Below are 25,732 nucleotides of genomic sequence, written 5' to 3' on the forward strand. Positions count from 1 at the left end.
ACGATATTTTTGCAATTAAAAAAGCAGCCTTTTTTAAGTTAAAAGCATTAGTGTTTCAAACAAAGACCTATGTACTGACTTTAGATGGTTACAAATACTCAAAAATTTAAAATTTAAAAAACAGCGAAAAGTAGTCGATGCGTTAATTAGTCTGCTTTTTTCTAACTAAACGTCTGTGCTATGTGCATTACAAACAAAATCTTCTATCAGGTCGAGTTAAGTTATATGATTTTAAAATTCCCGCCGATGTGTGCAAATGAATTTGGTGCGCCCTCTTTACAGTACTGGTTCTCGGCCTTTTTTTAATTCCCACGACATGTCTGGACGTGTTTTAATGCTCCGTTGCCAAGGCACTGTACTGCTGCACGTCAACTGCCATATACGAGATGGTTAAAGTATCACGAAATATCCTAATTAAGTCTACCTCTCCATATTCCAAGAGAAGGATTGATGAACCGCTGGAAAAATACCTAGGTAGACTTACCCATTTATATATGAATAACAAAGACATCGATGACGTGGTACCCCACAAAAACTGGCTTGCCTAAATAAACATTTGTATAGGGAGAGGCCCTCAGATCATGCACTAGCCTACGGGTTTTGTACCTCTATGAAAACCACCTTACAAAAATCCCAGATATGTCAATGAGTCCTAATTTAACCCATTTGTATCTTCAACAGAACGACATCACGAGAATCCATAACCTCGACGCGTTGTTCAACCTGGAGAAATTGTAAACCAACACTTCGATGACTTACCATAGTAGATACCTGTCAGGAAATAAGATATCAGTTCTTGAGGGTTTGGAATCACAAAATAAACTCAGTGAACTCAGAATTGATCATCAACGCGCCCCAGCGGGGGATGGTATCATCTTCGACGACCGAAGCCTCATGGGAATAAAGGCAACAATTCCCCGGCATTTCATTTAAGTCAGAACTCTCTTAGGTATTTGGATCTGTCTGCCTCCGGTGTTAACAACCTACAGGGTTTGGAATGTTTACAGTATCTGGAGCGCCTAGACGTCGGATTCAATCAACTATCAGAGGAAAGCGAAGTGCTAACCTTTCTTTCTAAAATGTCACGGCTTAGCGAACTAAATATAAGCGAAAACCCTATTATGAAAAACACGAAAATTAACGATAAGATCATCGTTGCTACCAAAGCTTTGGGTACGTGAGTCGGATAGTCGAATGTGACCTCGCTAGAGTGTTTGAATGGAAAGCAAATACGGAGTTCAAACAGGAGATTTATTGAAAGTTGGTCAGCACACAGGACAAAGTCAGCTAAAACACAAAGCAAGTAAGTACCTGCATTTGGTTTTCACAACCTTTCCTCAAAAGACCCAAAATAAGCATGGACCAAGTCTGATTCATCCATTCAAGTTGAAATTACAAATGATTAACAAAAATCAGAAAAAATACTTAAGCCAAGTAGATGCTGACTACCATTCTTTCGCATTCAAAGGAAGACCCTCCTCATCGTAAAAGAATGATCGGAAAAGCTTCGCCTCCTCTGCCATTTCCTCGTAACTGCGGTACTTTCGATTGGCCACCTTATCGTGACGCTGTAACTAAAGAGTTTTTAACGTGAAAAAAAAATGGTAGAATGGATTGAAGCCAGAAAAAAAATATGCATGTCTAGTAGGAAACCCGCTCACAGCGTCATATATGTCATCGTTTCTAGCGAAATCTCCCGGCTTTCTCGGCAGTACGTGGACGTGCACGTGCTGAAAGTATACAAAAAGTGGAATAATTAAGTTATTCAATGTGAAGTGCCTGATTACTGCATAACTTAACTTTACGAAGCAATATCTTCAATAAAAACTCGTGTTTTTTAAACAAATTAGGGACTAAAGACAACTCGAAACATCAGTGAATGATACATATTCCTGGAGAAGGTGTGCCTAGGTGATAAGGATATCTAAGTTGCCTTGGCTTCACCGACTTACAGCTGCATCACAAAGGAATCACGTACGCAAATAAGCATGTTAGATGCCCTGCTAACAATGCATGAATTGGCGGCGATATTTACCACTAGTGTCTGTTCTAACAGTTTTTATGTGGCCTCGATTAAATTTGAAAACCTCAAAATAAACAGTTAGAAAGTTGGAACCTATTGTCTGTTGCAGCCAATTTATTTCAAAGCAAGCATCATCTCAGCTTACCGGCACACTCTGACCAGCATCCTCTCCATCCTGCATGGAGATAGTGAGACTCCGTGCATTGAAATGTTCGGAAAGTTTCTTAGCAATGCGTTTCACACAGGCATACATATCAGCAATTGTTCCGATGGGCAGATAGGTAAATCTATCAATCACTTCAATAGGTGTGACCAGTACATCTAGCTACGTGGTTAAGGCTGACACCTCCAACCTGTACAGTTTGGACGTAATTGAAAAAAAAGGATACGACCAGGGACCAAAGGGCTAATGTTGACAAATGCCATGGAAACGGGCGTTCGATAGAAAACCTGTCCCGCTTTTATAACGAATGGACCGAAATGAAAGTCGTCCGTACCGATCGCTGAAAATTTAGTGAAAGTGCTACAAATTACGACAAAGAAATCAAGAAATAGAAATCGAAATTTTTCAAAGTGAACAAATGTCTTCCTCTTAAAAAACAGATACGACTTTTCCTCTTGAATTATAGCTTTGAAGTAAACGCGGGCAAGGTGCTGATACTTTTGTTACTACTGTCCATTTAGGACGCAAAATGAACAAACTAGGCATTTTTGCGTTAAATGACCGAACCACCCTATTGGGTAGCGATCTTACTCATCAAGAAGGGTTTAAACATTGTTGAATAGGTGAAATATAAGCAAATCCACCCCCGGATTGGTAAATCCATCCAAACAGAAACCAAATTGCGTATGATTTGGCTCCCGCACCCAGAACAACAGAAGTCAAGACGAATTACCGAGTAGTAAGTTTGAGATGCAGCTCAAATTCCTCAACTACCCTCAACATTTTGCCATGGAGAAAGTGTGCACCACTTCTTACTTCTGGTCACTTCCTTCTCATTTACACTTTGAACTATTTCTAAGCCGTAAGTATTTCATGTTGTCACTTAGATGGGGCTATTAATGATCATGCAACATTCTTCGATGATACTTCATTCAAACTGAACATTTTAAGCCTTCAAATAAAGCATTAGAGCCTGAACTGTACTGGGAGCATGTTGATAATTCGTCAAAGGGAATATACTTCCATTTAACTGGAATGCCTTATTAACTTCCTGAGGCAATTGTGTATATGTCCTGAGTAAAAGGACTTAAAGAGGGCGAGTTATTAATGGCAACAGAGTCGGCCTTCCACGAAGTAACAGTACCATATTCTATCATTAAAAATGTTTTGATTGAATACTGATATTATCACTCAATATTGGATGAGAGTCAACCGAAGCATAAGAAAATGTTTGGTGAGATTGGATAATTCAAATATGCAGATGTTATTTTATGAATTTGTCAAACATGTTCATGCTTCTTTATCGCGGTGTGTTATTCTATGAACATTACTGATCCGTTTGCATTCAGCCGCTGGATTTGTACGCATGTATGGTCCCTGTCACCCGATGAGCTATGTAGGTGATCTTGCAAAAAGCCACTATGTTAGATTTTGGCATCAGAGCTAATATTATAAACGTAATTTAATGCTGACAACTGCTAGCATCCTTACCCTACGCTTGATGATAATAAGCCATGTTATTAAAATACCCATAACGGTTTAGCTTAGTGTCACAATAACTTGCTAGGTACTCCGCAAGTTATCACGTAGTCAGTTGCTTGTGATATTACAAGTGCCAACAGATACCGATTCGGTCAACTAACCAGACGATGGGAAAAGCAAATATATAATGATACAAAAAGGCGGACGCACGAATTGGCATTCCCGCATCTGGTAGGGGAAATAGGTCATGCCGACGACTATTTTCAACCGGCAAAACCGTCCTCACGCGGTCGGTGTAATTGATGCCATCTTCACCGACACCGCACAACGGCCGAGGATGATGATACAGTTGAGCGAGAAGCAAGCCGGGGCCGGATTCCACTCTCTCCGCAATTATTTGGCCGGACGGATCGACGACCATACTGTGTCCGTAGGTCGTGAGTTTTGGATTGTGAAAAGCACTCTTAAAAACGAGCAATTGTCTCAAGCATTCTAGTCAAATTACAACTGGGCTAAACGGTGGAAAAATCACTAGGTTACTTGAGCAGCAGCAATAACGTAGCACTGATTTTCGATAGCTCTGGCGCGCATCAGAGTATGCCAATGGCCCGCGTTGCCCGTAGCAGAAGTGAAAGCTGCTGGATAAGCCAAAACATTTGCTCCACCTCTGTAACGAAGCGCACTCGCTAACTCAGGGAACCGAAGATCGTAGCACTGAAAAGTGGTATTTTAAATTAGCCTTAATTCACATCACTCACAATTGCCAGGCCGAGATCACCGACAGGGGTTCCGTACACCACGACAGGAGCGGTTAGGCCCGGCTGTATGTACCGCGATTCTTGAAAAGACACTCTCCTGCGTTCATTCTATTAGTAAAGTAGAATAGAAGTAAATAGACTAACTTCATTTGACGAAGAGCCGAGACTAAGATCAATTGAGAAAAGGTGAGTCTTGTCGTAAATTCCAGCGACCTCCCCCTTGTCATTCAATACGACATGCGTATTGAGCAGACGTTGGTCCTTAGATCGAGAATTAGACTAAAAAAAATATGAAATCCTTGGTATATTACACCCACTGTTCTGTGCATGCTTCCGATACTGACCCAGATATTTAATTGTTTGGCGAGTTTACTAATAGTTGTGAAAAAGGTGCCGTCTAGGTCCTCAGCCAATGCCAGTGCCTCCTCCCTCGAGGTAGCAATGAAATCCGCACACTCGGGTAAAAAGACCATCTAAAGAAGTTCTTTTTAGAAGGGGCAAAAGGCGAACTTTAGCTCCCTTCTCAGCAGCCTCGGCAACCAAATGGACAACTTTGTCCAAATTTCTCGTCTTTTCATTAGTTGACGCCAATTGTGCCACAGCAAACATGTCTGTAGGCAAAGCGGCTAAGCAGTTAAAAGTTCGGAGAATAGCGCTTTTCAAAAAGAGCGAGGATATCGGGGACCTAACCATGAACACTGATTCAATCAAAAAAGCGCAGTAATATCATACCAGGTTTAATAAAAAGAAAACAGTAAATTCTAAGTCTCTCAGCCGTATGCGAAAGTGTGTAGAAAGTTGTACTCAAAACCGTATAGTGTCAATTAATGCCAATAGGGTACCAGAGTATTAACAGTCAAAAAGTCTTTTTGCACTTAGCGCCAAAAATCAACAAATTACTTTTATATGGCTCTTAAAAGTGCTTATCTGCAGCAGACTTCCCTACAAGCGTATGCTTACTTTTAATGGCCCTATAATTTGCCTACTTCAACCTAGGAAATATACATTAAAAAGCATTTATTTCGTGTATCAAAAGGTAAATCTGGTAAAATATGTAGAGGAACAGCATCAACAGTTCAGTCGATCAGGCAACCCTTCACTTGATGCTAGATCAATTGTTGGGCCCTCTAAGCCTTTAAGCTCCATTAAAAATTGTTAAAATTTGATGAAATCAATAAAAAAATTTGCTTCGCATGTTAGCAACGAGCATTTGACCTTTTACTTTGTTTAGATTGGCCATGGGATAACGTTTCGGCATTTTTTCCTCCTTCACGTTTCTGTTGTGCTTTGGTTGTCGGTCGATATGGATCGAAGGATATGCGAGATCTTTAGAAGGTGAACTTTCTTCATTTAATGATTTTCTAGGGTTGATAAGGATTGTAGTGGTTATATTAATGCAGAGGAATTGCAAGCTGCTCTTACGAATGGTAGATAAAGTTGTTATTCTTATTATTTAGGCCTGGGTACTCCATTCGACATTACCTGCATCTCCTTGATGATATCTCTTTTTGACAGTGATAACAATGGCACCATATCTTTAAACGAATTCGGTCAACTTTTTAACTACATAACTTCATGGCAGAACCTATTCACTCAGCATGATCGTGATCGTTCTGGATCGATTGATCTCAACGAATTTTCTTCTGCTCTACAACATTTTGGATATCGTCTTAGTCCATGCTTTGTGCAGTGGTTGATGACGCGTTTTGACAGACAGCGCCTGAATAAGCTCGGATTCGACAAATACATATACATTCTTGTATGTCTGCAGGTACGTCTTTATCTATATTTGATGTTAACCATTTTTCATCCTTATGCACTTGCTTTTATCTTTTTCAGATCCTTACGAAAAGCTTTAGTGCATTGGATGTCCAAAGACGCGGTGTTGTAAACATGAGCTTTGAACAATTTCTGGGAGCCGCCTTTAATATGTGCGTCTAGCTGTGAACATATCTTTTCTGATGTCACTTCCTTTCCTTTATTCCTTCCTCATATTTTGGTACTGTAATCATGCTGATCACACATCCTTAGATCTTATCAAGTTAACAGTGCTCAATTTAGCTTTGATGAAATTTTGGAAATATATACATTACCTTTTCCTGGAGGACCCTGGATTGTTTGCATTTTCTTTGCAGAAGCACCCCCGGCCACTGAAGATACTTCTGTGGACGCGTGTAATCTACTAGACGAATTACGTAAATAATAAAGTTCACTTCCTCGATTGCCAATCAAATCCTTAACCGTTATGCCTTGAGGCATGGGTTGGCACATCCAGCACATAGATAAAGGGCCTTCATTGATTCGATTGGTTGTCTTAGATCACTTAAGTAGTCACTGAAATCGGGTCGCTTGGACATCTAGTATCGCCGACTCTTGAAGTAAAGTAGTTAATGAACGTTTTGAGTAGACCTAAGGGCGGCAGTGGAGTTGCGTGTCTCGTTGATGTCGGATGCGGTTTCCTCGTACCCAGTTAGTAGGCCCTAACTCTTGGCAAGAGGGTGGCAAAAAATAAGCAACCCCTACGAATGACCTTAGCACTGGCATTAGCCTTTGCATGCAGTTGCTAATAGCTGGTTGACATCTGTGGTGAGCCATTGCACCATCAAAACCCCCAAGATACGTCGCCTCATTTGCAAAGTGGAAACATTGATTTCGGCGAAACAGCCCACTCATGTGGTGGGCTGATGAATTTTGTTTGAAGATATCCGTGGTACCGGAATTTAGTGATAAAGCTTCAAAGGGATATGGGTTTTTATGAGTACTCTAGAATAGCAGACATATTTAGTCGCCAATCGCGTATTTCGTCCCTTTGAAAACAGTGAAGTTAAAAAGAGGAGTGGCCATCAGTGGTGTTGGAGTGTGTCCCATGACTACTGCGGCTTGACGACCTGGCTTTCCTCACGGTTTAGCATAAAATTTATTACTTTAAATAGAAGAGTACTGCTACACTTGTTTAGTCGTTTTGAGCATGGAGAAGCGCTGTTCCGTAATTGCGCCATAACCACCAAGTCATTTGGACCCGCTTTACCCGCAAACTGCAGGGGCTAACGAGCCTCATATTAAACGCTCAAACAACTATCAAAATTGCGGCTCCATATACTACCACCATTCCCCGTCAGATTATTGCAAAATTTTACAGGGAACTTCCTCCCAAAATATATCGTAGGCCCACTGGGACTTTTCTCCTCATATGTACTTTCACTATCTTGATTGAAAAGAATCACGAGTAGTAATCACTTTGAGGCTGATGTATTTTTCCAAAAGTTTCGAATCTCTTCAGACTAATCCCGAATCTGCTAAATATATTGTTATTACAATGGCCAGCCATGCCACCTCTGAAGATTTCTAAATGTGGGAGACTATAGGCAACCGCCTAATCGTACTATCAAAGTGCTGAAAGGCTAGGAGCACAGATGACATGACCACAACTCCAACTACTGCAGCATTCCTCTGGACACCTTTTGACTTGAAAATGAAATCATCTGCAGAAAAAAATTAGGCAAAATTACTTAAAAGCAGTAAGTATATACGGCGCATTTCAAGGGAGTTTCTCAACAACAAATGTATCACACTTGGAAAAATTGTGCCCAAGACTGGACACGCGACTGCAGGGGTAGCAGGATTTAGGTGCCACAGCAGTGGCGGCTTTCAGTAGTTTTTTTTTGTGAAATTACATCGCATACTGACGTGCTACAATTTCGGACTTGTCCCACAAATATCAGCGATCCACGCTTTGCGAGCCAGTTATAAAGAACCCGTAAATTGCAGTTTGTTAGTGGCAAATTAATTGCAAATTAAAGATATCCGACACGCTCAGCGTTCGATTGGAGAGGTAAGGAAGAATAGCCTGATTTGCAGGTTGACAGTGCAATTTTTATACCCATAACAAGCATTGTGTCTAAAACTAAACAAACACGGGATATGAAAAATACCACAGCATGGATGCTGGGTGTCACATCAATATCCTCATTTGGAAATGGCGTCAGCAACAAACTGAAGTACCAGCGATGGCAGTGCCACCAAACTGTATGAGCGAACAGCGAATCCAATGTTTCTGCTTATACTCCAACAGAGAATACTACTTAAATGCGATAGTCTTAGAGCCCTTTCATTTGTAAAAAACTGACACAGTATTCAACTGATGTCACATTTGCTACTAATTCTACAATGAGAGATCCAAGACTCAATGCCTCCGTAGGTGCTACACGAGGGACAGCACAGTTGAATACGTTTGAAGATTTCCACCCCTTACTTGAACAATAACTGCTTTCCCAGGAAACTGCTTAAGGGATGCCTTGAGTCCAAATGAATGGACTCATTACAATGGGGAAAAAAGCACCTACTACGGGCGGCTGCATTAGCGGGAACGCAAAAGAAGAGTGAATTCTGGAACATAGGGATCAATGGGACGAGAACTGCGTAGAAAAATTTTAAGCGAAAGGTGGCCTGAATAGGCAATGAGGAATAGACAAAGTCTATAGACTACAAATTACTTAATTTATCAAGAATTCGTAAATGACTGAATTAGGAAACATTGAAAGAGAAGGAATCTCCGAGGCGAATCAACCCATCATTTGGGAACACGTTACCTGGAGACGCTGTAGACCATCGTTCAGCAATAAACAACATTTAAGAAGAAATGTTCCCAACATAGTGCCAAAAAGAGAAAAGGAAGGAGACGAACACCAATCACTGGGTTCACAGGTCAACTCTGCACCGGTTGCACCGAGAAGGATGGCCGGAGAGCCGCCCGCACCAGGGGACCGGATTAACGACGATGGAGTGAAGCCCTGCCCGGAACACTCACTACCGCCTGCTTATCTTCGCCACGCCCCAAAAGAGACTATTAGCACCTATACGTCCCGCACTTTCAGAAATAACCTGAACAACACCACGTCTGCCCCGCAGTGCACAACGCCGCACGCTGATCTGGGCGGCTTTCGCGAACAAGGCCGATAACAACCCGCATGATCGAGACCTCACAACCCACCTAACCGACCCGCGCATTAAACAAACTACAAGCCATCTGCTGATTGCCACCCTGCCTACCCTAGCCCTAATGTTCATTTCGCACCTATCATCGGCTAACCACGCCTTACCAAAACCCACAGTAAAACAGAATTCGTAGAATGCATCAGCAACAAAACCCCAACATCCTAGACCCCAGGATAGACGTGCTCTCTCAGCATGTACGCAAGAAAAGCAACCTCCAAGCCCAATTACTAACTTCGAAGACTAATTCACGGAATCATTGAAATGCTCTGTTACAACACACACGTATAAAAAAATGTCAAAAAACCCCACAAAATCTACTCAGCATCGGACCAGGCCTCATCAACCACCTTTGCGCCAGCAGTAGCGCCTCCACCTACGCTGTTCCCCGTTCCAGACTTGCGTGAGCGCTCGGGAGAGCCATCAGACACCTTTCGACCTCCATTGTAGACTGGAGGTGGCGACCTTGAGCGACTACTGGAGACGGTGCGCCGTCTAACACCAGAACGTTGCGAGTGGCGAGAAGGGCGAATCGGTGAGCGATCACGAACAGGGCGTCCCATCGATGGAGACATATCGTTGCCGCAGTAACGTGGAGGCATTCGACCATAGGAAGGGCCTATGTCGTCATCAGGATAGCGACTGTAGCGTGGTGGACGATCGTATGGTCTTCCACGCCTCCTATCATCGTCATATCTTCTTCCCATGTAAATACCGGGCGTGGGACGATGTGGAGCTGTGGTTAGACTGTAGTCAACACGAGCAACTTTACCGTCAATATCAAGCCCGCCTTCACAACTAGTTTTTGCTCGCCGGGCATCCTCTGTTGAATCGTAGTACACAAATGCAAAACCTCGTGACCGGCCTGAAAAGAAAAGCAAGATAAAAGCATTCTCATGATCCTCGAAACTGGCTACGCAAAAGATGAGCATAGGACGGATGAAGAAGGGAATCACAATTGCGGCTTTCAAAGCTTCAGACTTGCAACGCAATGCTTGAACAATTTGACGAAAGCGTCCCCCAACATATTTTGAGTTTTTTTGAAAAGCTCAGTTGTGTTGATTTGCTGTTTTGGCACGAGGTTGAAAATAAGGAGATGGAATCAGTACCTGACATATTGTCATAGACCATATGGATATCCCGAACACGACCGTAAATTGAGAAAACGTTGTAAAGATCTCGTTCAGTGGTGTGAATTGAGAGGCCGAATACACCGAGAACTTTGCAAGGTCGAGCTTGTTCAGTTCGACGCGGGGGCGGACCGCTGTAGTAGTCGCTACCGCCACCGCCACGTCTGCTGAAGTAGTCTCTTCGTGGCGCTGAGAGTCTTCTATCCTGCATTTCATCGTAATCACGATAACGCGGACGCAATTCAGGTCTGTAGAAAGAACGATGATGTCTTTCTTCAGCACTTCAAAGAGAAATATCGAAAACACGAAATTAGAACACCAAAGCGACAGTGCACTAGAGGGTGGGACCAAGGCGACAGGCTTACACGTAGTCGTTCTGCCGTCCACGCATTGGTGGTGAATCATAGGTGTCGTACCTTGAACGCCGTAGTCGTGATCCATAATCTTGACTGTCATATGACATTGTAACTGAAACTGGATTTGAAATGATGTTGCGCAAGAATTAGACACACAAAGACGCTTCATTTTTTGCTTTGATTCCTTTCATTTCTTGCGTTTTGAGACACCAGAAATACCGAAAGTTTATTCAGACCTCGTTTTGATCTACCACTTCTAGTATCCATAATTAGGCGAGGGAGCCGATTTTCCTTCAAAACACTTAGTGATACATGATACGTGCCGCTAAACGGGTAAAAACGAGCCAGACGACTTTAGAGGTCAAATTGAAATCTTGAAAGATAGAATTACACACAAGAACGCTTGTTCAATACATTTTCATGCGAAATTGCTGCTGAAAGAGATTCACATGGAGCTTAAAAGCCATCAACCTGTCAAAAATAACACCAAAATAAAGAAATGATGAGAATGCAGGACTTGTCAAAAAGAATACGCAATGCAAGGTACCTTTGCAGAACTCTCACAAAGAAACCCAAACGGACAAACATACCAAAGACCGTGATTTTAGAAAATGGGGAGTTGCAGTATGACTTAAGATGAACGGATCTATTAAAACAACTTATGCAAATAATGTTTATTTTGGATGTTTTTATTACTATCATTGCTAATGACATCACGCATAACTTCATGTTAAATTTCAAAATAATTACTATCCCCAGCCTACTTTTAAAGACTATTGGTAACTTAACAAGTGGTTTGGGTAAATTTTGATGTTATAATCATTTGAATGTTGACTATGCATTTTGCTCAGTGTCAGCACTGTCGTCAGTCTAAAAAGTTATATCTAAAATCATTCTAACAGTTTTCTGGCTTGTGGACCTGACCAGTTGCATGCTTATGATTTGTAAATTGACCTGTTATTAATACGTAAACTCTCAATATTAAATGTGTAAATTACTTCAGAGACCTTACAGCCGATATCTAGAACACACAAGTTTACAATTTTTTTTAGAGTGAGTTTAGGTGGTGGTATTGTTAGTGGATAACTACAATTGGTTTTGTACAGTTTAGGGTGACTTTTACAAACAAACTATTAGTAGTATTTGGAATTGCTTGCATTATATCTAACTCAACTTGTTCATGTTAAAGTGTGCTGCTTTTGTCCATGGCGCAGACAAATACTAGTAAATAAGGTATGAAACCAATGGTAAATTTATAAGTAAGTTAAAGTAAGTCAAATGCAAAGACGATTATTAACGTTCTAATGCAAATTGTTTTGCTGCCCTGTTTTAAACTTGGGGCACTTTGCGCAGAATTGATGTTTTGCATGTTATGCTACAGTACTTAATCAACAGAATAATAAAGTAATCACTCGGGGATTTCATAAAGTCTTAATAAATCAACTTAACCGCCTAGTTTTCCTTTAGCTCTCGGAAAATCCGAGAGCTTTAAAGGACTTCGTTATGGGCAGAAAAATCCTGGAATTTATAACAGCTCTAAAAAGTATCACACAGAAGCAACTGAACGTTAGGCTGCTGTCGAAGATTTTGTGGAAATGTATTCATTACAAAGCACGGTATTCTAGCTTAAGAAGTTTATGCACGGAGAAGTTGATTTGCTGAAAACGCATTTTACTAGGAATAGGGTTTAACCAGCGATAGAGGTGGCATTGCAGACCTTGTAGGATATTTGCATGTCTCGAGGGTCAAGCCGTAGTGAGAACGTACTACCTTTTGCCAAATCTGTCAGGAGATCGAATGCCAGAGTTGTTTCCACCAAGGATGCATGTTACATGACTAATGCATAACCTCTGTATAAAATCATAAAACAGTATTTCCATTTGAAATTTTCCTTCCACCATCGACTTCATTCTTTTCGATCGAGAAGACTGGTTAAAAGAGGACTTCGTGCATTAATCCGTTGTGAGATTTTACAAATGACCAATGTTTATGGGGTAATCAAAGTGTTTCCCCACTTTAAAGATTGATGGCTCCCTCCCAGTCATGAGACATGTCCAATCCACCCACCGGCAGACTAAAAGTTGTGTGCAGACGTGCATGTTTTGCAATCATTTTTAATGTTGATTAAACATTTTGACCCTTTTTGCCATTCAAATATCACTTACCTTTTCACCTGTATGTTGTCATTAAATATAATGATTTTTTAAGTAAAAAGTAACTATATCAGTTGGGCGATTGGCACATTTTATCATCAGTGTTCCCAAGAAGTGCAAAAATGCGGAATGAAATTTTGTCAGTAAAAGGGTTTAAATTGTAACAACAAAACACGTTGCATACAGTAAAGAGTGGAACACAAGGGCAAGGCAATTTGTAAGACGCTGTTGCCTTTTTATTCTGATTGTTAAACATTTAAAGGCCAAGTCCCTTAAGTTAGGCGACTTCTACCAACGTCTCAACAACGATGCTCGAAAATTGGCTTGCGAATATTTAAGAAATCAATTACCTTTTGGATTTGCTTTATGCAGGGTTCGCTCGTCAAGCCTCAAATTTGTGAATACAATCTTGTATTTCATCAATAATAAGGGTTAGATGAATGTTAGAACAATACAAAGTGAGTGGTGTTGTATAACTCTGTAAAAAATTTTACGATCGTATTTAATCATGAGTTATCATGGAGACTACCCTCTCGTCGTCATAGTCAGATACTCTCTGAAAAAATAGTTTTAGGTAGAATTGGATCAATTTTAGCAATACAATTGTCTATTTCGTAATTTTAAGAGCAAAATAAGCAAAATTATCCAAAAATAACCATACACCGGTATTCCTTGTTTGAAGGCAGGACTACCGAGATCCCGTGGGTAGGAATCACGAAATCAGACTTAGAGAATTTTCAATTTCCAATCTTATTAACGCTTTTATAGATAGAACATGGCACCTGCTTGAGCATTAGTTGTCTGTAGGAATAAATTTTCTGGTGGTCACCATTCCCAATTATTTACAGCATTGTGATTACATGCATTGTTTAAATGATTATATGTATATGAATATACATGATTTCATATATTTGTTTATAGCATCCTGAATCATATGCAAAGTGCGCCTACATGTCATGTCTATCGGTGAGGCCAGCCTTCCATGTGCAGGACTTAAGCAATGTTCTTAAGTTTCTGCAAAATCAAATTTGGAAAGGAAGCTTTTGAAACGTCAGAGGGGTAGTGTTTTTCTGGACTTGCTTGCTTCCACACCAAAAGTTAAATTAGAGGAGGGGTTTGCAAAATCTGCTGAAATTTTACTAGGGGAGATTCGATGTAATGTTTTGGTGCTCAATTTTCTCCCTTCAGATATTGCCACGTCTTGAAATGTTATTTCGACAAAGGTATCTTTACAGTTTTACTTTTTTTATATTATGATTCAAATTTAAAACCACTGCTTCATTGAATAACATTGTAAGTTTGGAAAAGCAAACTACAGACTCATATGGCAATGATTTATCCTTAGGTTAAAATTGATAAAAGTTTGGGATGTGGTAATCTAGAGTTTACTTAACAGGATATTTAACCACCCAGGCGTGGCTAAAAGACCGTACTGACACGCAGGAGTACGACCCTAGACCTTCCGTAATTATGTTAGTAAACCTTTCCTTATAGCAGTATACCTTCTTGAGTCATCAGAAAGGACTCAGAGCTGTAAGGGGAGATATATTTTGCCATGAAATTTACAGAGATAATCTTTAAAATAGGAAATTATCAGATTAAGGCTATTAGGTTAAAGCTATAAATGAATGAAGAATAGCTTGAAACTTCAAGAGAGGAAGCCAAATTAGAAATCTGGCAATGAATTTCAGGGATTTCTAAGTATTTATTTTTATGGCATTTCAGGCACAATATGGTGTTAAGGGTACAATATAGAACTTCAAGGTTGTTATAGGCATGCAAAAGCATTAAGCTGGCACATGAAATAGTTGTAGAAATGCGATTCCACCACTTTGTAGTTTGATTCCTTATCAACGAATAGTCAGAGGCAGTCATTGGGACAAAATAATAGCAAAAAAGCAAACTACATTAGTAAAAAAACGAATTAAGAGGAAATGGGAAAACAACATTTTCTCCATGATTCTCTCTCGTGGGAATAGCCTGATGCCCAACCGGGTGGCGACGCACGCATTACCTCCCTCGTTCGGGGTTTCGCACAAACAGGGTGCATCTAAATGTAAATGTACCAAGGGCAGGGTTGCTTCCTGAAGCGTGGGTGTATTCATCCATCAGCACAGCAAAAAGTCACGTTTTTAAGTACCAAATCTGTTGAGTTATAGGTGATAAAAGCAATTCGTCAACTGAGTCCATTTAGGCATCTGAAGTACCTGATACATTTGGGCTGAGAAAATACTAGAGAGACACAACTTAGGCGGCAAAATTAATAAAATTTGTACCAAGCATTTCTTATTAAGCGCATATTATTTACGAGACTATTGCATATTTTACTAGTCATTTTAGAGGAGAAGATTTCAGGCAACCTTCTATGGCAAGACAACATCAGGTAAAACAGGAGAATCTGTACAAAGCAAAGGCATTAGCTAAATTCTTTGCCTTTTACGAAAGATCAACATCTTAGTAGGATTAAGATCATTGAGCCAAAATTGTTATTATTCTTTATGGGCAGCGCTAAACGCTTATGTGAAAAGCTTTGTCCTAAGAGGGCCTAGTGGGTTGCAAGTAATACCACAAAACACAGACAAAGTGAGAGGATGCAAAAGGGGCGGCCCTGGTTTATGAACACTTTACGTGCTCACTCATCATCCACTTAAATATTCATCACTCTTTTGGAATAAACAACATCTCTTTTTACGTCTCATACAGTTTCTTAGTCGCTTAAAAATGCCATAGTCGGAGAGGGCAACGGGACTTGTGGCACAAATTAGGTAGTCAAGAGGAAATTGATACTTAGCTAAGTGGATTACTCGCCCTGATTTATAATTAACAAGCTTTAGAAGCGGAATTCATTTCTCGATTTTCATTACAATACTTCTTTTGGCCACTTTAATTATGAACTGGTGAATTTGAGCGACACTGTGTACTGCTAATGACAACCTATTCTCTGACAACACCTCATACCACTTGAGTTGCCGCATTGTCTTTGACATTGGCTTAAAAACACCGGATTAAACATTTCTATCCTAGCAAACGACATCCTCAATTTTTTAAACCTCCTGTAAGAAATAATACCTGGGAAGAAACACCAAGGATGCCTGCTATACGTTTTTACAGACCACCAAAGCTAAATGCTTGAAAATTTGCCATAATGGGAATTTTTATTAATTGCATCACTTTGGGTCTAAGAAATTTAATATTAAGTATATTTATGGCGGACAGCTCTATATTTCGACCTCTTCTCAGGTTTTCCACAGCTTTTTTATAAGTCGCTTTAAATAAATAGTATTTACTTAGTAAATCAAGGAGATCTTTTAGCAGATCTTACTTTTCACTGCAGCTCTGGATGGTTGGGGTGGGTTTCAAAAGGCAGAGAACGCATTTAGCTCATGAAAACAAGGTGTACGGTGAAAAAATGGAGGCATGAGGAAAGTAAATTTTTGGTCATTTTTGAGTTCTTAAGTACATTCTTGGGTCACTATGGTTATGGTAACCTTATCCACATAATAAGTGTAGAACCAGGCTCGTAGGTCGCCTCTTTCCTGTTCCGCGTGCTCTTAAAACAACCAGGTTGGTCTGATTTCGACACACTTATTGAGGGAAGTGAATAGGGAAGACTAGTGCAGAGTTTACGGAGGTGAGGATCCGTAACCGCTCTTAGGCTTGCAGGACGTCAACTCCGTCACGAGATTCTCTTTGTATCCCCGCCTTCTCTCTGAAAGGAATCTTAAAACGATACAAGTATTACATAAGTATGCATAACCATGGAGACAAATTTGGACAGATGTCACATAGGAAGATGCGTCAAACCTTAATATTGTTGTAAGCCCTTAATTTATCTAGCAACCTTCAGCCCAGAATGCGGGTTTTCACAATATACAGGGCGAGATAACTCGTTGGAGAAGAATAGTCACTTGACATGAGCAAACGCGACTAATAACTGCTCTATTTTTTTCATGGTCATTCGAATTAAGCTGCATTTTTCCTATGCTATCTGACTTTACTGTTTCCATCCGCAAACTCTTATCCACCACTGCTTCCACAATACTCGACTAAAGTTTGCTACTTTTGATCTGTAGAGATATGCAAATTCCAGCGACGGAGCACTATATCTGTGACTTCTCTGGTAATGTGTACCTTTCTGTGTAAATTTAAAATTAATGACATAAATTTAATTAATGAAAGTAAGCTAATATGTGCATAACGTGTTTCAATTTTTTTCCGTTAGTGATAAGAACACCGCATATTATCAAAAGTCGAGTCTTGTTAGTCAACCATTACTTAATCGGTTCTGACATTAGAGGGGAAAATCTGGGGCAGACAAGTTACTTTTCCATTTTTTACGTTCTTGCGGACATTTTAAATTTCAACTAGCAAATGCGCTTCCAACTTCATTCAAACTTTTTGGTCAAATATAAGAAAGGTGGGAGTGAATTGGTCTTTCAAGCGAAAAAAACATGAAGCAATTACGATTATTAATAAAGGGGGATACATAAACGAAATCGCCATTAAACAGTATACTGCTCCACATAGGGTACGCAGCTACTGAGATGCGAGGTGGCGGGTGATCGAAGACGGTCACTCATTTTTTGGCATGGCACGCTGCAGTGACCCTTTGCAACGGCTGAATACTTGTGAAATCTATGCCATTGTATGCACATTATATTGTACACATGAATGAGGCTGGTTAAACATGCATTGGTATATTCGTGTGGCCATCTTTACTATTCTCGATGCCACTTTCTTGCTATTTCAAATTCCCATATCATACATCCACTGAATTAAGACGAAGAATCATTCAAGCTTGTCCATTTTATGCGCATCGGCTAACTTGGTTTACAAAAGTTTATAATCTTTTGCACAAATTGAGCAAAAAATGCTGTACCAAAACTATGGTAAAGAAATTAATTTAAGCAACAACTATTTGGCAATTAATCACCCAAAAAAGGTGCAGCGCATTGAGGAAAGCCCTTTACTCTTCATGAGGAAGAATTAAGCCTCATCATAGACTACCAACTTTAAGGTTAACAGTGCTGGCACCTATACTGACTGGAAATAAAAATGTAGAATAATATGATGCGGTCTTGAGATATCTCAGAAGCGATTGAAGGTCGAATTTAGTCTCTTATCAATTGCTTTTGATCATCTACTTCTGTGACGTAAGAAAGGAAGTGCTTTTACGCTGCAAGGTAAACAAAAATAGTATTCTCTTCATACTAAAAATAATCAACTATAAGAACCTTCTTAAAATATTTCATTTGTTGTAATAATTACCACTGCAGCCCATAAAACTACCTTTGTTTCACGAAGCTAAAGTGTGTCTAAATTTCAACCTTTATAAGATGTTTCACCTACGGGATCCTCTTTCATTCCCTTTATTTTCCATCTGTTTGTTCTTTATGCATACCAGTGCCCAAAAACGGCTCTAAGAGATAGTGGTAATAAAAACGTGGATGAATTGAAATTAAGAAAATACGGGTAAAGCGGCTGACGACATTGAGAGGACGCATCTCAGCCGCAAACAATTCATCAAGAACAAGTGGATATGTTTTACACAAAACTGAATGAATATTAGCTCTGTGATGACAATGTGATGTACGTCTTGGAAAGCTTGGGTGAAAAATATGTGGAGTAAGAGGGTTGTTTGACGATGACGAATGGTAGAGCGGCCCACTTAAGTAATGTTTAACCACAAAACCGCAAGTCCCATTGCTCATCACTGGTCAATTTTTTTTGGTCACTTGAGTGAAGTCTCCATCCAACAGTGTGCTTTCGTCACCTACTTAAAGAAAGTGAAGAAAATGGTATTAATGGTCGCTGTTAGTTTACGTTGCACCCACTAGATGTGTAGATTTCAAAACATTCGCCCGCCCTTTAATAGCGCCGGCAACAAGTTGCTTCACTGTCGCTTACGTGCAGAAAGAATAAAAGTTGTTGAAACATTATGCTCAGGTGATTTCTCTCAATATCGACTTACAATTCTCCGTTTTCACTAAAAAGAGGCGGTTTTAGTGACTCATTACCAAATGCAAAGATTTTACAATATTTCGACTAAACAAAGTATATGATAAGATGTACTTAAAACCTTATTCATGAGCTAAACAATCCTCAGCCACTTCTGTCCGTTTATTTAACAGATAGTCCATGAGGTGAGGGATCACGATGAGAGAAAAATATCACTTTAAAGGGCACCGTACGGATAGACTGACGTTGTTGTATGATCGCATAACTGTCTCAATCCACCTTCGCTCAATTAAACTCATAAGACTAAATGCAGAAAACTGTAATCTTGGCTGGCAAGGTAAAAAATGTTAAATTCTTTGACAAAATATTTGGATCGCACCTCTGCCTACTAGCTGCGACAATTTGAACAGCTTTTCTGATCTTGGCAATAAAAGCGTATGCCTTTTAGAATTTAGCATCCGGCTCAGTGATAATCACCACGGTGGCTGATTTCATTCATTAACTTTTTTTTCGTTTTTCTTGCACAGATTACTGGTTGTAATTAATAAATTTGAATTTAAGTACGGTTTTTTTATGCTAAAACCTCACTGCTACTGATTTTGAATACTTTTACATTAAGAATATTAAAATCGTCGGCACTGAATTTAATATTTTAGAGTAAGTAATCTGATTGAAGAAATTGAAATTTGATGTGGATGGCCTCTTGACACGATGTTACAGTGCTTTACGCTTCACATCCAGAAGGAGTTTGACACACATTCAACAGTTGTGTTTATGGACTAAACGGGCATGGTCGAGATTCAGCAGAAGTTTTGCAGTCCAGGAGTAACCACTTCAGGCTCTGGCGGAATGCTGTTTTTAAAAATATAGGTATTCACCTGTACGTGGACAGCGATTCCGCCCAATGAAGATATATTAACCTACTTGTGCAGAATTTACGCATTTCTACCCCTTCCGATTCCAGTACAAATTATGGCATTTAGGAGTTGCTGTTGTTAATCTCACACTGACCAAGAAAGATACCCTTCGGAAAGGACTACGGTAACCTCAAAACGTGTCATAATAAACCAGCATCTGGACTATAAAACCTTGTAAATTAAATTATGTGGTAAAAGTCGCAGTGCTAAATTCTTTTCCTTACTTTTACTTCATTTTATTGCTATCATGAGTTAGTGGATGTGATGAGTACAAGATATTCGCGACTATGCCAAGGCCTTGTTATTGCTGGATTGACTCAATCCTAGCGTTGAGTCCCTTGTTGTGAATTTAAACGGAACAATTCGTTGAGTTAAAAGCTTACCAATCTGAAAGCATTTACCAACCTTCTTTTCCAAACGCACAATCCCGGTTTTGTTGGGCGCACGGGAAGCAGTACAGATCTTGTCGATCAGCTGCCAAAACATTGAAATTATAAGCTCTCTACTGAGACGGGAATTGATACAACAACTAGATTGCTGCAAAGATGTTTATTTATGATATTTGCGTGATGTAATGAAATTTTTATGGTCTCAGCATCATCATGAATAGCAAATGAAGGCAATAAGAATGGATAATGCCAAAATTCAAAGAGAAGGCCATTATTAAGGTCATCAGGTATGTTCACTTCCTTATATACATATTTAAGCAATGTTTTATTAACTCCAATTCTCCGTGCTAATCCCCTGGATGGTTACATCGCTGTATTTCAATCCCCTTATTCACAATTATTCAAAGCATTATGGCAAGACAATATTTTCTCAGAACGCCTTAAATGATTTAAGCTTTCAAAATTTATTTGCATTCACTGGATCGCAGTTCCTTCATATCAAGCACTCATTTTAAAGTCCCAGCGTTCGGGTCACCCATGGAAGCGTTAAAAGCATAAGAGTATGAAAACTGCTTTGTTATTCCTGTTCCGAAGGCCATAGTGAAGCACTGGGCCATCGGCGGTAATTTCGGGCAGCGGAAGACTCTAAAGTTTGCATAGTGTCTTTCTCGATGATTCTGATGGTTAATCTTCCTATGAGGCGAGTGCAGTGGATTCAACAGAATCACAACCAGCCACAAGACAAACATCCAATGAGTTCGCATCAAAGCAAGTCGGCCCTGTATCTAACAGTGTTGATTTTTTTTTCTCCAATTTAAGGTGTGCAAAGAGGAGTACCTTCCTAAGTTTATCCAAGACTGGATCATATTTTACAACAAACAAATTTTGTGCACCAGTTTCTTCTTTTAGAACATTTATCAAAAAACAAGTCGCATTTTTGACTCTTAATCAAATTTTAATGACATTTTTGTGGTCCTCCTTCGAATGTTTAGCATGTTCGACGTCAGTAAAGGAAATTTGGAAAAAACTTGAATGAGAATACAGGCTCATCGGGTTTCACATCTTTATGTCATTCCTTCTTTCTAATTACTTTGCAACTTGAGAAATTCTCAGCCTTTTACTCAAGCCACTTTTGGCCTCTAGCAACGAAAGAGGGACTATATTTTGGCACTCCAAATTTCGGCGTATGCACTTCAGGCCTTGTCGTGTACACAAACCCATCCATTTGCAGTGACGCTTCCTTCTATGGCATTTTAATTAGAAATTAGTCCGCCTGTTCAAATGTAATTCCTACTTGAAACACCAGTAGTGCTTCCTGTAGATAGTCAACAGTAAAGCAATGTTATATTACCACAGATGAATGTTTGCTAAAACTTTGGGAAAGAAATGTTGGCAGATGAAGTCTGAGAATGAGAATTAGAATTGTTTTACAATGTGAAAAGCCCACAGCTCGTGTTGAATTCCCAGTCAGAGTCATCAAATTGCCGCTAACCATAATAAAATTACCATTGGATTTTCAAGACTTGCCAAAAAATTCGTCGACTCGAAGCTATTGTCTTGATTTCCAGCTTTTTAATCAAAAGCCTGCAATTCGGCAAAACGAGTCTTTACGTCGAAATGAACCATACCAACATTAACAAGGAAACATAAACGCACGTCTATATAATGGCACACGTAAAACCATAATTATGGTGTGAAATTAGAGATTATTTTCGCTGACTTTGACACAATTTGGGTGCTTTTTCGGCATGACTTTCAATTAAGCTAGGCTCTACCTCACTAGATGGAGAAACTGAAAGCTTTCCAAACACTTAGAGACAATGTCGCTGGATGGATAAACAATTCAAAATTGACATAAAAGTAATAACAAAACTGCCCAAATAGTTTTGAGGAGTAAGGTGGAATTATTCTCCTTTTAAAGGAAACAATCGTGCAGGAGGTTCCTTTCTGGGACACTTTTAATGGATGGTATGACTGAAATTGTGTGCAGTTTTCATAAAAAATTAATTTCGGAAATCCGAAGAAGTTTTATTTGTTAAAATAGCCAATTGAAATCTATAAAGCACAAATGTGCTTCGAATCTCACGCGGTTTTGGCTGTGGAACCCAAAATTTATCCCGACTCATCAGTTTACCATTATTATCCCACTTTTATTTTCCGTCTGTCTATTCGGCTACGCATAGCATTGCTAGTATTAAGGAAACGTGATGAGCATTACCTAAACTTAATGTAGGTTATGAGGAGGTGGATGCGACTATAGGCAAGGGAATTTCTCACTTCTCCCCATCCTATTTAAATGTGTAACATTTTGTACGTGAAATTAGTTGGTGGTACGAAATATGAGGAATTTTGTTGTTTGCTAGTTGACGTAAATATTAATTAACCGCTCATCTCGTGTTAACTCTCTACTGGTGCCTTATGACTCTACATAGTGAAGGTAATACATCTCTCTTCAATTGATTCACCACCAGTGATTCAATCAATCCGTTTGACCATCTTTTGGCGGTGCATTTCAGTGCCAAGTGCTATACGAACGGATGTCTGTCCCTGCCTTATCATGCATGCAATTGAACAACCGCGTACATTTTACATGTGCCTACCAGTTATTACAGTGTGAGATACCAAATATCCTCCGACCTTTTCCTTTATCAAGCATACTCTAGATTACTCACAGTGCTTCATTATGACGTAATTGGACTTCCTCTTACCAATTTGTATGTCTATATCCCATTTTGCATTAACTTTCCCCAAATGCAGCCAAATCGTAGGCTGCGCACTACAAGTTTGTTCATATTTATCAAAAATTATAACTGACTACAGCATTGACGAAATCCCCGAACAAATATTTCTACATCAAACTAGACTCGGAATTCTGGTGCAAGTGTTATTCCCATTCAGTGCGGTTTACCCCTGGTAATTTTCTAAAAACGTCTGCCCAAACTGCCTAATTAAAAGTCAGCGTTTTACTATGGCCATAGGGTACGAGTGCAAATCTATTCAATTTTTTAAATATAAAATATACTAAATTAAAAAAGGCCTTCTTAATGCTGTTTAGAGCTACTATATGCTGTTCAATCTGCGTGCGCTGATTGGTTTCGAGGCGTTTATAAGAGGAGGTGGAGGCCGTCTTTCGACTAGTACACCTTTAAGCATGTCCCTCATGACGATATCCTCACTACTCACTGCCACGCTTTGCCTAGGTTTACTCCAAGTTTCGAGTGCCTATCGACATTCCACTTCGCAATTTCGAGATAGATTCATACCCATAGAGGAGGAAAACCTCTGGCCTTACTGGATGGATGATCCTGATATTGATGGCGAGGAGCAGATGGTGAGTGATAGGATGAACAAGAAGAGTCACCCAACGGTGCCCTCGCTGCCGCAATATCTCGAACGGTTGAAGAAGTTTCAGAGTCTGAAAGATAAGGAGAAATACGTTGCTGCCCTTAACTCCTACTACATGATATTTGGTCGCCCCAGGTGTGCCATTTACTTTTTTTACTTTATTTAAACCATTTTTACAGTTTCATTATCCTCCTCCTAATTTACAGAAATTTATTTACTTATCATAGAGAAAATCAGAACGACTTATTTATTGGGGAATATTAAAGAGTGTATTGATGTCAAATTACCCAAAAAACTAAGCAAATTATACATAAAATACTAAGTGTTAGTTGTGCAATTCGCACTATACACACTTTTTACTTCAAGCTTACTACTCAAGCATACTTTTTTTTTATTTTACAAAGTTACACCGAGTAATGGAAATTTAATATTTCCTCTTTTTAACTTATGAGGCAGTATTTATCAATTATATAGCAAACATTAAAAGTGACAACTAATCTAACTTCATTATGTTAGAATGCTGCGCTTGTAAAATAAGTTAATCGGCCTCGACTCATTTATTCTAATTAGCCTAAAACAAAAGCGGTAGTTTAAATAACAGAGGGAAAGTTTTGCCAATAAGCCCGCATTCACTGGCATAGTAAGATATTTTGCATCACAAAAAACTTCGGTTTTATGGTTCATATACAAGGGAAGTCAATCATTAAAAGACATTTTTTAAATTTGAGATAGACGTAGGGGCGAGTTGCCATGCCTGAGATCCGACATATCCACCATTCTAGATGGCATTTTTATTGTAATGCGCATTCACTCAAAACCCTTGAATTTCAAATCAAGCCTTCAGTCCTGTGATCAGTAGAATCTCTAGAGCCTTGACAAAAATACTTCGAATTTTCGCTCCTCACTTCCGGTTTAATTTCCATTCTCCAAAGATATCCAAGAATTCTTCTCAGCTTGTATTAATGTAGACTTTTCAGCCCCAACTTTGTCAATTCTTCTCCGTTTTTGAATACAATTCTATATTGTTCATTTAGTCTTTTAATTTCCAATAATTTGCATTTAATTTAAGTCCCTCTTGAAAAGGATCGACCATTTTTTGAGATCGGTTCTTTTCTTGAAACAAATAAAAGGACGATATCTGTATCTTAATTAAGCTTTCGGAGCATTTGTTTAAATGAACTTCTGTCGGAACTTTTTCCCTTCGTTTTTATAAGTTTACGCACAATTATTTTTGCCTGATTTAAACAAGGTACCTTTTCGACTTTTAGATTTGGCTAAATTACACTTCTGAGGTGCGTCAAATTGTCAATTTCATTTCTATGCTTTTAATAATAATTATAAATAATGGGTTTGCAATTCTTCCTCGTATTGTATGCAACAAACCAACGCGGGATGTTGAGCCTTTTAATCGCAGATTGAATGGCTGGAAACCCCGTTTACGTTAGCTTATTTTAACTATAGACATGGGATAATCTGTTATCTTGAATTTACGATAGTACTTTATCACTCTGTCAGCAGTCTTTGGGAAATATAGGGAATAGGAACCTTTAGTATAGACATACTTATATTATAGAGAGAAACCAGGGAAGGTGATATGGGTGGACAGTAAGAGCTCTTTTGGTGAGCGACTCGAGGGTTGGAAGATCCACGGAGTCTTATGGGAAGTAACAACACGTTACAATTGGAAGATAAAGGCGTCACATTAATTACCATTAATGTAAAAAGATGGAAAAATTCTAGTTGGGCTGTGATATTGTCTATTAATAGACTTTTAATATTCCAAGCTCAACAAAGTGTGGTGGGGTCAGGTATGAAAAAGTATTAGTTCTTCCATTCTACGGTTCCATCAAAAGGTTTAAAGAAAAAAGTTTTCATTAATATTCTAGATTTAGTTAAAATATAGAAGGATTGTGTCCGCCAAGGAAGGCAATATTTGACCAAGTGAGATCTGCAATGAGCTATGGGAGAGTAGAATGGAAGGAGTCTAACAACAAGCGCATTGTCTCCTATGCGTTAAATAAAAGCCATTTTCTCTCGCAATAAATAAGCGTTTTAGACCTTCACCT

The 25,732-nt window shown here is 39.3% G+C and overlaps 6 protein-coding genes across 6 annotated transcripts; 3 read left to right on the plus strand and 3 right to left on the minus strand. All coding sequences in view use genetic code 11, as the record gives it.

Annotated features, from left to right (window-relative positions):
* Nucleotides 1–386: 386 nt before the first annotated feature.
* Nucleotides 387–1,181, plus strand: EGR_06827 (Leucine-rich repeat-containing protein 67; the record flags this gene model as incomplete). The annotated part of the gene is made up of 3 exons (XM_024496076.1): nt 387–521; nt 565–734; nt 950–1,181. The coding sequence occupies 3 exons, from the start codon at nt 387–389 to the stop codon at nt 1,179–1,181; spliced, it is 537 nt and encodes a 178-aa protein (XP_024349496.1).
* A 264-nt stretch (nt 1,182–1,445) lies between these two features.
* On the minus strand, nt 1,446–5,119 carry EGR_06828 (Nitrilase and fragile histidine triad fusion protein NitFhit; the record flags this gene model as incomplete). The annotated part of the gene is made up of 10 exons (XM_024496077.1): nt 1,446–1,574; nt 1,662–1,730; nt 2,169–2,344; nt 2,377–2,526; nt 3,879–4,131; nt 4,209–4,382; nt 4,427–4,534; nt 4,571–4,705; nt 4,744–4,899; nt 4,937–5,119. 10 exons carry the CDS (start codon nt 5,117–5,119, stop codon nt 1,446–1,448), a joined length of 1,533 nt encoding a protein of 510 aa, XP_024349497.1.
* Nucleotides 5,120–5,729: 610 nt separating this feature from the next.
* Nucleotides 5,730–6,580, plus strand: EGR_06829 (Sorcin; the record flags this gene model as incomplete). The annotated part of the gene is made up of 5 exons (XM_024496078.1): nt 5,730–5,761; nt 5,792–5,853; nt 5,884–6,197; nt 6,266–6,357; nt 6,562–6,580. 5 exons carry the CDS (start codon nt 5,730–5,732, stop codon nt 6,578–6,580), a joined length of 519 nt encoding a protein of 172 aa, XP_024349498.1.
* A 3,155-nt stretch (nt 6,581–9,735) lies between these two features.
* On the minus strand, nt 9,736–11,011 carry EGR_06830 (Transformer-2 protein beta; the record flags this gene model as incomplete). The annotated part of the gene is made up of 3 exons (XM_024496079.1): nt 9,736–10,283; nt 10,528–10,796; nt 10,914–11,011. 3 exons carry the CDS (start codon nt 11,009–11,011, stop codon nt 9,736–9,738), a joined length of 915 nt encoding a protein of 304 aa, XP_024349499.1.
* Nucleotides 11,012–16,680: 5,669 nt separating this feature from the next.
* EGR_06831 (hypothetical protein) lies at nt 16,681–17,637 on the minus strand (the record flags this gene model as incomplete). Its single annotated transcript, XM_024496080.1, has 2 exons — nt 16,681–16,777; nt 17,573–17,637. The coding sequence occupies 2 exons, from the start codon at nt 17,635–17,637 to the stop codon at nt 16,681–16,683; spliced, it is 162 nt and encodes a 53-aa protein (XP_024349500.1).
* Nucleotides 17,638–23,385: 5,748 nt separating this feature from the next.
* EGR_06832 (hypothetical protein) lies at nt 23,386–25,372 on the plus strand (the record flags this gene model as incomplete). The annotated part of the gene is made up of 2 exons (XM_024496081.1): nt 23,386–23,801; nt 25,240–25,372. The coding sequence occupies 2 exons, from the start codon at nt 23,386–23,388 to the stop codon at nt 25,370–25,372; spliced, it is 549 nt and encodes a 182-aa protein (XP_024349501.1).
* Between the last annotated feature and the right edge of the window lie 360 nt (nt 25,373–25,732).

Source organism: Echinococcus granulosus (genome assembly GCF_000524195.1).
Source record: "Echinococcus granulosus chromosome Unknown EG_S00064, whole genome shotgun sequence".
In the NCBI taxonomy this organism is placed as follows: Eukaryota; Metazoa; Platyhelminthes; class Cestoda; order Cyclophyllidea; family Taeniidae; genus Echinococcus; species Echinococcus granulosus.